At 36.0% G+C, this 9,888-nt stretch overlaps 1 protein-coding gene across 1 annotated transcript; it reads right to left on the minus strand.

Moving 5' to 3' along the window:
* Positions 1–9,097: 9,097 nt before the first annotated feature.
* On the minus strand, positions 9,098–9,622 carry LOC148550805 (uncharacterized). Its single transcript, XM_088494627.1, has one exon. The coding sequence runs from the start codon at positions 9,620–9,622 to the stop codon at positions 9,098–9,100; it is 525 nt and encodes a 174-aa protein (XP_088350753.1).
* Between the last annotated feature and the right edge of the window lie 266 nt (positions 9,623–9,888).

The following is a 9,888-nucleotide window of genomic DNA, read 5'->3' on the forward strand; positions in this document are numbered from 1 at the left end:
ATCAACCAAACTCTAACATTAAATCAATCACATCACACGAGGATTGAAATTTAACTTCTCGAACTCATGACTATCACTAAGACATCCTCGACACTCTATTTTCTTTTCTGTTTCTAATATAGAAAATGAACTCGGAATTGCACAAAATTTATGTCCAGGCGTTCATATTGAAATAAGCTTTCTAACAAACGAAATATCATAATTTTCTGATTTTTCTAGCCTCAAGAATAAAGGAAAAACCGTGACTGCTCTGCAGTGCATAAAACCAGAAAAACAGCAGCAGCATGTGATATTCAAAATTCAATATAAAATCCAAGTTAAATCCAATGACTTTGAAAATTAATTTAGTTAAACTTTACTCATCCAGGTTTCTTTCTCAATTGGTTCTGAGTCAATACCAGTTTTAATGAAAAAGTTACATTACCTGGAAGTTAAGTAAAAATGAGACAAAATCTGTTTTAAAAACCAACAAGCTTAGTACCTTTCAATTGGAATAACTTTTATTACAAAACTCCAATTAAGCTAAATTTTGATTTGAGAACCCCTAGCTCATCCAGAAACAAGTGTGTCTTGGTTGCAATCCAATTTCTATTTAATTCTAAGAGTTACAAGCATTGGAAGTTGATGCATAGCTTGCTGAAATCTGTTTCTTTTCAGTTTTGCCCACCAATATTCAAAAATTCACAGCTCCCAATCCTCAACTCTTAAAATTCTGAAATTTTAGAGAAATAAATCAAGTTAATCAAATTTTATAACAAAATTGGTTTCGCTCCAAAACTCAACTCGTAGAAGTCGCAGCAAGACAAACAAGTTGCTGCCCTGTTTGATCTTTTCTGCTGCTGGACAGATTTAACAACCTAACTTTAAAAATTTGCCATAAATTGTATATTTAACAAAAAGGTCCCAAAATTTTCAGTTTAGTTCCTTATATTCCCAAGTTTAGCCCAAACTTGGTCTCATGCAATTCCGATCATTACATAATTAGTTACAGCATATACAATACCACCACAACACAACTCTACATCCTTATTAACAAACACCAATTCTAATCCATCATAAATAAATATAAGAGCACACCATTAATAACTTTCACACCTCATAATTCTAATATATAAATTCACTAACAAATCTATTCTAACAACATTACAAGGCTAATCATTAAATACAACAAACAGTCCAACTTATTCTATGGTTCCTCTAACCTAAGTTTTCACAACACCGTAAATATTAAACGTGCGAAACTTAAACCATACCTTGGCCGATCACTTAATTCACCCAAGGCAGCCTCACAACTCAAAATTACAGCCCCTCCAAACTCAATCAAACAGCCCCAAACCAAGCTTGATCACCAACAAGCCTCCAACAAGCATCAACATTCACATACACACTACCTAAACCACAATTAACACATTCAAACATAACAACTCAATACCCAAATTCCTAAATTCAGAAATTTCATTAGGGTTTAAGATCTCTTACCTTTTCCCACTGATCCTTGGGCAATACCCACAAGAAATCAAGTCTAATGGACCCCTAAAACATGAAAATCATCAAGGAATTGAGTTTCTCAAACCTTAAACCCGAAATTCATATACCAGCAGAAATGGAGCTAGGAAAAAGCGATTCACTTACTGTTTTATTTGAATAGAATTGAAGAACTCAACGGGCCCGACGCGTGGCCGCAAACGGCTCGTCAATCGGAGCTCCGGATCAAAAGTTATCAAAGAAAGAAGATCAAGCTAGGTTTTGGAATTCATTCTCTTCTTCTCCATGCATTTACGCTGCTTCTGTTGTATTCTAAGGCAGAAAATGAGCTTTAACTCATTTATATACTGGGCTGGTTGGGCCCGCGGGCCTGGTTTGGGCCCGCGGGCCTGGTTTGGGCCCGGTTTAACCGGCTCGGCCCATTCGGCTCAATTTTGGGCCAAATTTTTTCGAAAGTGATATCAAAATTCTCGTTTTGCCGAGCTCTATCCTATTTTGATATTAGTTTTGCATATTTAATTTTCCTATTGAAAATTCGATTTATTGACTAATTATATACCGATTTTAGCGGGGTTTACAATTGCCATCTCTAATCCTGTGGAATTAAGTAAACATCTTAAAACATATAATTGTCCTATTTTAATATTAGTATAGATACAAATTAGCACATAAAATTTTTAATTACAAAACACACAATTTTTTGTCAAAAGAATATAATTTTTTTCTTTTACTACTATTGCATTTTTTTTATACTTCTTCCTCAAATTTGAGCGTAACAAATTAAATATTCTTACTCTTCACCAGAATTTGGTTCATGTAATTTTAAAATTAGTGGAAAGATAAATTAATACATAAAATTTTAATTACAAAACACATAAATTTATATTATCTAGATATAATATTTTCTTCTTTTACTACTGTATTTTTTATTCTTCTTTATCACTAAGATTTTTCTCTTCCTCTTTTTTCTTTTTCTCATCTTTCTCATCTTTTTTTCTTTTTCCTAGTATGTCTTCTTCTTCCTCTATTTTTTTTTCTTCAGATTTTGCTTTTATTTCTTTCTCTCAACATTTTTTTTTCGAACATTTGTAAATTCTCGACTCCAAATGGAAGATTAAGTCAACACTCAATGCTTACAAGACTACATATCAAAATATCACAATAACTCATACTTAAAATAATTAAAACAGAAACTAAAACAAAGAAACACTCCAACACCATACCACAAACAACAGAAAAATAAAAATTCATAATTAATCAATCACAACCAATACCTAACATATTTACAATTCATTGAAGGAAGACAAAATATGGCTACACATCGAGCAAGACGCCAACACAACTCCATATGAAAGACAATACAAGACTTATACCATATTTCTCTCCTGTTAACTTCTTTCTTCTTATTCCCATCGTTGTGTCACTCTTTTTCTTCTTCTGGTCCTTGTGGTTATACTCAGATCCTTGATCTCATTCCCCCTCCACTCAAGTTTTGTCTAATATAATTTACCAAAACCTCATCATTACTACAAGACAGATTAAGTTGCGATCCACTTTCGAACTCATCATCTTCACTTGTACTTGGAACCTCTCCCTCAAAGTCCGCCTCACTTTTCTTCTTACTAATTTCTTCTCTAAATTTTCATTTTGCTCTTTTTTATCCTTTTGTATCCTTTTTTCTCTTGTGATTCCACTTCTAATTTGACCCCCTTTTTTTTTACCATCCCTCTTTTTTATTATATGTTTAAATTTTTTTATCTTTTGATCTTGCTAAAAGATTTTCTCCTTTATGTCACACTTTTACACATTTCTCATCTTCACTTGTGTTGGTCTCTTGTTTCTAAAATTTGGTTAAGATAAGCTTTTTTCTAATAATGTCTCCAAAACTCGGTAGAATTAAAGGACCCAAGACCGATTCGTTTTCTATCTTGTCACGAGTCTCGATGAAATTAAAATCATTTATCATTGTTGTATCCTTGAAAGTTCCATGTTAAAACTCCAATTGAATTTCTTGAAATTAAAATCATTTATCATTCAAGTATTTTGTTGAGCTTGAATCTTTTATGTATCTCGAATTTTTCAAATGTTGTATATTTAAGAACTTTTCCTTTTATCATGTACTTCTATCCTACGATGTACTACTAACTGATCTTCCAAAAATACTCCCACCGTATTGGAATAGTCTTTTTCCTAAACTTGCACTTGATTTTTTATCTCCTCTATTATCTTTTTTCCTTTCTTTGAGTGTATGCCTGTAGTTGTAGAATCCTCTTCACTGTGTGTTTCTTTTACAAAGATATCAAACTTTTTTCATTTATCTCTAATAGAACCATATCGAGAATCAGTTTCATCTATGATGAGTTAACCAGAACTCTACTTGAGTTGAAACCATCTTCCAAGATCAATTTTTCTATCTACCTTTAAAATCTTTTTTCCAAACTGCAGTGATTCTCTGAAAGTTTTCTTCATTCCATCCATGTAGGGGAAAATCAAAGATCTCTATCCACACCTTCCTTGATCTATTCACTTTATGTTGAGACCACCTCCTTACCTCCCCAAAAGTAGTTCAATAAGAATGACGATCGTTATGCTTTCTCCACATTCTCTACTGAATCAAACGTAAGGACCATCTTGTAAGATCCCATACATTTTACATCGGTTAGAGAGTGTCAATCCTTGAAAAGATATGGAATGATTTCATTTGCTTTGAACGATAAAGATGCTTCTCTCACAATACTCCTTTTAAGAAACTCCACTATCCTCTTGTCTATCTTACATTTCACTTCTCCTATTATCACTAGCTCTTTTTTACTTTCAGTATTTCTTTAGAGGTGGCTATTTTTACTTATTCTCTGATTCAATAGGACATTTTTGAATGTTCTTCTCCACCAACTTGGTTGGAAAGAGTCATTCTTATCCCTTTTATTCCATTGCACTCCTTGTATTTGCTGAGCTTCTGCCCATTCTTTTCTATTAAAGTAGAATTTTTTTTATCCTCTCTTCTTTTATATTTTACTTCAATAACATCTAAGGCCACACCATTGACTCTCCAACCATCCAAATTTTGGACAGTCCTTAGAATATGATTCTTGAATGCAAATCTAACAAATGCAAACTTATAAGGGTTGTTAATCCTACTTTTTCTTGATAGGAACACATCCACTACTTGACCTTCGTTGCTAAAAATTTTCTAAAACCATTAAATGTTTGCAAATTTTGTCAATCTACTGACAAACATGGTATAAGCCTTCTGTTCCAATCTTCTTAAATTTACAATCACCTCTAAACATTTTTCATGCTCTTTTGATGTTAAAGGTTAATTGTTTTGATTCGGAGCATTTTAATCTTTAGTGTTACTCTTTCTAACCTTTACCTATTGTTCTTTCTTGTTCTCTCCCAAACTTTATTTTTTTTCTCTATATAACATAACAAAACCAGTAACAGAATCCACAATGAACAGAAAAAAGGTAATGCTATTACCTCATTGTCATGTCTACTTCAGATGTATCTGGAAGTGAGGGGTTGATATGCGGGAAAGTGATGATGTAATGCGCTTAAATGGAGCAGCAATGACGATGGTTGGAGAAGACAACAATGACAGCTAAGAGAGGCTAAGTTGCTGCGATGCCACCACGGCCAGAGAGTGAGGAAAGGGGAGCATAGTGGAGCCCAAGGGAGAGAGAGCACAACTGGATCTAGGTTGGATGCAGCTGGCAGGCTGAAACTTGAGTGCTAGCTGAAGCAGATGGCCGGATCTGAGGCGACCTGGTGGAGACAAAAGCAGCACGGTGGAACGCAAATATTGAGTGAGAAGGTGACGCGACGAGGGGAGACGGTGGCTGGAGCAAATAGATGACAATTGTAGCAGACGGCTCGACAGTAGTAGAATGATGGCGTAACGCTGGGGTGATGGGGTTGACTTGGGTGGTTAAGGGTTTATGTGGTGGTGGCGGCACAACATGATCTCCATCTCTTCTTTCTCCCAACATGACTTCTTCTTTTTCTTCATGCATTGTAATTGATACAAAAAAAATTTCTATATCTTATGCTTCTCTTTAAAAATGGTGGATTGTAATGACCTAATTTTCAATAATTCATGATCATACTAGAAATCAAGTGTCACCAACTTGTTCACCTAAAACTTTTGCTATTTATTATTAAGCCTATAATCGGGTTAGCGCACTATCGAGTTTTTGGAAAAACTTTTACTTTATAAAAAGATTTGCGAGGACAGCTAATTAAACATACACAAGCCATAATAGGGAATTAAATAAATCATACACAAGCCACCATTATATATAACCATAACACATAGCATAGATCATACATACACATAAAGGTACTGTCGTGTGTATATATGTATGTATGTATGTATGTATGTATGTATGTATGTATGTATGTATGTAAGTTAGCATACAACCCTTCACCTCCAACTATTATGTACAAATTAACACTCCGGATCCTGGTTCATCCAGAAAATTCCTAAGTTGGTGTCCGAACTAGCCTAGTCAACTATGTACACCCTACTCTCTCAGTGAGTCTAACCAAAAGTGAGAGACTAACACAAAAACAAGGCTAACACAAAAAAACTATCAAAAGGCACAATCGCAGCTCCCAGGCCTCAGCTATCATCGTCAGAGGAGATCACAACCACATCAGAACACTCCTTAGGATCCTCGTCCTCATCATCGGAAATCTCTATAATCTCAGGAGGGGCACTCACACTCGTGCCACTGGTCTGACCAACACTCGCCGGTCCACTAATAGAGGCGGTGAGTGGCTCCTCAGAAGATGGCTCGGATAAAGATACTGAGATCTGCTCCACTGGGATATCCTTCTGCGGTACAGGCTCTGAAATATGCTCCTCCATCGGCTCAGGCTTAGGGGCCTGATCCGCAGGCTGATCGGGATGTTGGTGAGGCACCGGCCCGTCATGAAACGGGTAAAATGGAGCATCCAGATGGAGCCACTGTAGCGAGAACTCATAGGGCATGTTGGGGTTAAACTGTGGAGTGTCAATCGGGTGACTGAAGGGATGATCATGCAGAATGTACATACGGGTCCTAATCTCCGCACATACTACATAAAACCTATGCTGTACAATATCCTCATATATATAGGGAGGGTCCATCTCATAAAATATAACTCCAGTCTCCATTTGAAGGGGAGGAAGAAAAGGGGTAAGAACTGGGGGGTTCTTAGTAGGGTCGAGGGTAGTTAGTTTAGTCAGGATTATCACAGTTCAAGTAATTCACAATAAAATACACGAGTGTCAAAGAGAAACATCCAATTACCACAATTCAGAATAGCAATAGAGAATGCATAAACACAAGAAGACAATCACAAACAATTTCACCGCATCAAGTAAAATGCAAATGCACAACAAGGATGATGCATGTCTAATCCTATCGCAGGTAATGAGCTCATTTGTCGGTTTCGACCCGCACCCGACGCAATCCGACTTGCAAGTCAGATAAGGCATTCCAGCGGCATAACCTCTGCAAGGTTTCAACCTCCTGCAGGCGCTGATTCTCCAGCTGAAGCATGTGCCACTTTCTCTTGGAAGCCATTCCATACACACGGCATTCCTGTACAATTACTCACACAATCCCACGGCTTAACATTTTCACATCAACACTATAACTATTTACTTTCCGACACCCTCTTGTGACCTTTTAATCATTTCATAATCACACGTGCCAGTTTGTCTTCTCTTTTTCTTTTAAAACTAAAACCAATCCTCCTTTTATTTTTAACATAAATTCTTTAACATTTTTCAAGATGTAGCCAAACGAAATCATTCAATAAAAACTCAATTACTTTTGAAGTTCACTAAAATTCCTCCAAATAAAATCCTTGAGTCAAATTCAAAACATAAGCCCTTTTCATATGTAAATCAAACTTTAAACATAATACTTTTTTTAAATAATTTAAAATCATAAAATAATTCTTTTCTAAATAAATCGAAGATCAAATAATACAGTTTCTCAAATTCAATCTTTTTCTTCTAAATAAAATTTCAAATAAAGTCTTAAGTTTTATAATAAAATTTCAGCGGCATCTCCCCTAAAACCCGGACTCTGTCACCCTTCTCGGGTTCCATCCAAACCATTTTCCACACTCTTTTCCAATCATTTCCAATAAATTAAACCGGCAACTTTTAACATTTTCAAATTATCCTACCGTAATCCAGAAATCACAATCATCAGAATAACTCAGTCAATGGCTACACTTAAACCTTCCAAACCTCAAACTTATCACAAATATCAATATAAATTCAGTCAAATTCAATCAACAAGTAATCACGAGATCAATTCACTTATCAAATACCAATTTAACCGGTGAAAATTTACTAAACCCTACCTTCGTACGAAATCAAAATATGCGAAGCTCCGGAGGAGCCTTCTGACCGAGCTGCCGAAAGGAAAAACGTCCAGAATCGTTCGTGCCTCCTAGAACTCCAGTTGGCCGAACTCAAGGGGTAGGGGACCTACGTCACCGTCGACTTCCACCAACCAAAAGTGATGTCAATACGTAGAAGAGGAGGATACAAACACTTTTACCGATTAGATTTTTCATTGGAGTTACGGATCGCAAGAAGTCGAAGCCGGATGTTTAACGGAGTTTCGGTTCTCTATCTCTCTCTCAGTCACTCTTCTCTCTTCTTCACTGTTGCATGCAAATGAGGTTAATAATCATAGCCTCATATATATATATATATATATATACACGAATGTAACTCAGGAGCTCTATATAATAATAATAATAATAATAATAATAATAATAATAATAATAATAATAATAATAATAATAATAATAATATATGTGAGTTATTAATATAAATGACATTAGTAACTTAGGAATGTAAAGATATTTGATAGAGCTTAACAACTCTAAGCTCCTCAGGAAATACCAATAATTAATTTTATCAGTAAAAGTTGGACTTGATAATAATATTAATATTATTATCTAGGCTCCATTATAATTAGAGCAAGTAAAATAAATAATTAACATAATAATAGAATTATATTACCATTTATTTTACTTCGGGGTTCGAAGTTGACTCGTCAAAATAAAACTAATCTCTTTAAAATATTATTTTAAGAAAAACTCGCATTAGTGCAAAAATTTGAGTTGTTCTCAAAATTTTCTTTACGAGTAAACAGGTGCGAGTAATCGGTTCTTATCTTATTTTCTAGTCCTCAGGTGTGTTGTGTTTTCTCATCTCGTCTCAACTTACGTATAGTAGTTAAAGAAATAAAAGAATGCAACCACCAGAATTATAAAGTGTAGTTAAGAAGAAGTCTTGACACAATATTGAGCTTGGGTCAGGGAGTCTGAGTACGAGCATCTTCAGCAGTCATTGTAAATACTCTTCCTGGTTGTTGCGATTTAGCTACTACTTGTACCGACTTTTCTGGACAATTGCTTGCTATATGCCCCGGTTCACCACAGTTGTAGCAGACTCTCATTCTAAAATAACAAGGCCTACTAGTGTGATTCTTTTCACATTGTCTACACGTTGGGCCCTCCTGACTCTGCTGAGGTTGTTTATCTGTCTTGGCCTATTTCCATTCCCAGCAGTAGAATGCGTAGGAAAGTTTTTAACTTGTTAGTTCCCTCGCATAGGTGCTCCTGGTACCTTAAAATCAACCTTCCGCTGTACCGCATGCCTATGAAAATTATTAAAGTTTTTTGGTGATAAGCTCGGATGTCCCATCCTTGACGCTGCCATCATATGTTCACAGTCTTCCATCAGCTGACTCTTATTGACAAGCTTTGTGAAATTTCGTATTTTCAGTAGGACCAATGAATGCATCAGCTCATCTCGAAGTCCTCCTTCGTACTTCAAACACTTCCACTCCTCAAAATCATCCGGGTTTCCTTGATAGATCTTAGAGAATCGGCACAAATTCTCAAATTTTCGGGTATACTCTGCCACTGACATATTCCCCTGTGTCAACTGCTTCAGTTCCATTTCTTTAGCATCACAAACAGATCTAGGAAAATACTTTTTGTAAAATTCCTTCTTAAAAGTGTCCCAGTCAATCTCTTCCACCTCCTGTCTTAACAAGCGTTGCACTCCATGCCACCAGTGTTCAGCTTCTCCCTTTAGCATATAGGTCGCAAACTCCATGTGTTGTCTTTCTGGTACATGTTGCGCTCACAATGACTTCTTGATACCACGGAACCAATTGTCATCTTCAGTTGTAACAAGCGTCCCCTTAAACTTGGGCGGATTCATCTTCAGAAAGGTTGCTAGTGTCATAGGGTTATCGTGATTTCCAGCGCCTTCATTATCATTACCGTCTCCACCACGCTCACCATTGCGTCTTCCGTTGCGATCTCCGTTCCTCTCTCCTAAATGGTCAATTGCTCGTGTAGTAGCAGTTGCTGTTTCAC

Source organism: Arachis ipaensis, chromosome B7 (genome assembly GCF_059453495.1).
Source record: "Arachis ipaensis isolate K30076 ecotype BB chromosome B7, ASM5945349v1, whole genome shotgun sequence".
In the NCBI taxonomy this organism is placed as follows: Eukaryota; Viridiplantae; Streptophyta; class Magnoliopsida; order Fabales; family Fabaceae; genus Arachis; species Arachis ipaensis.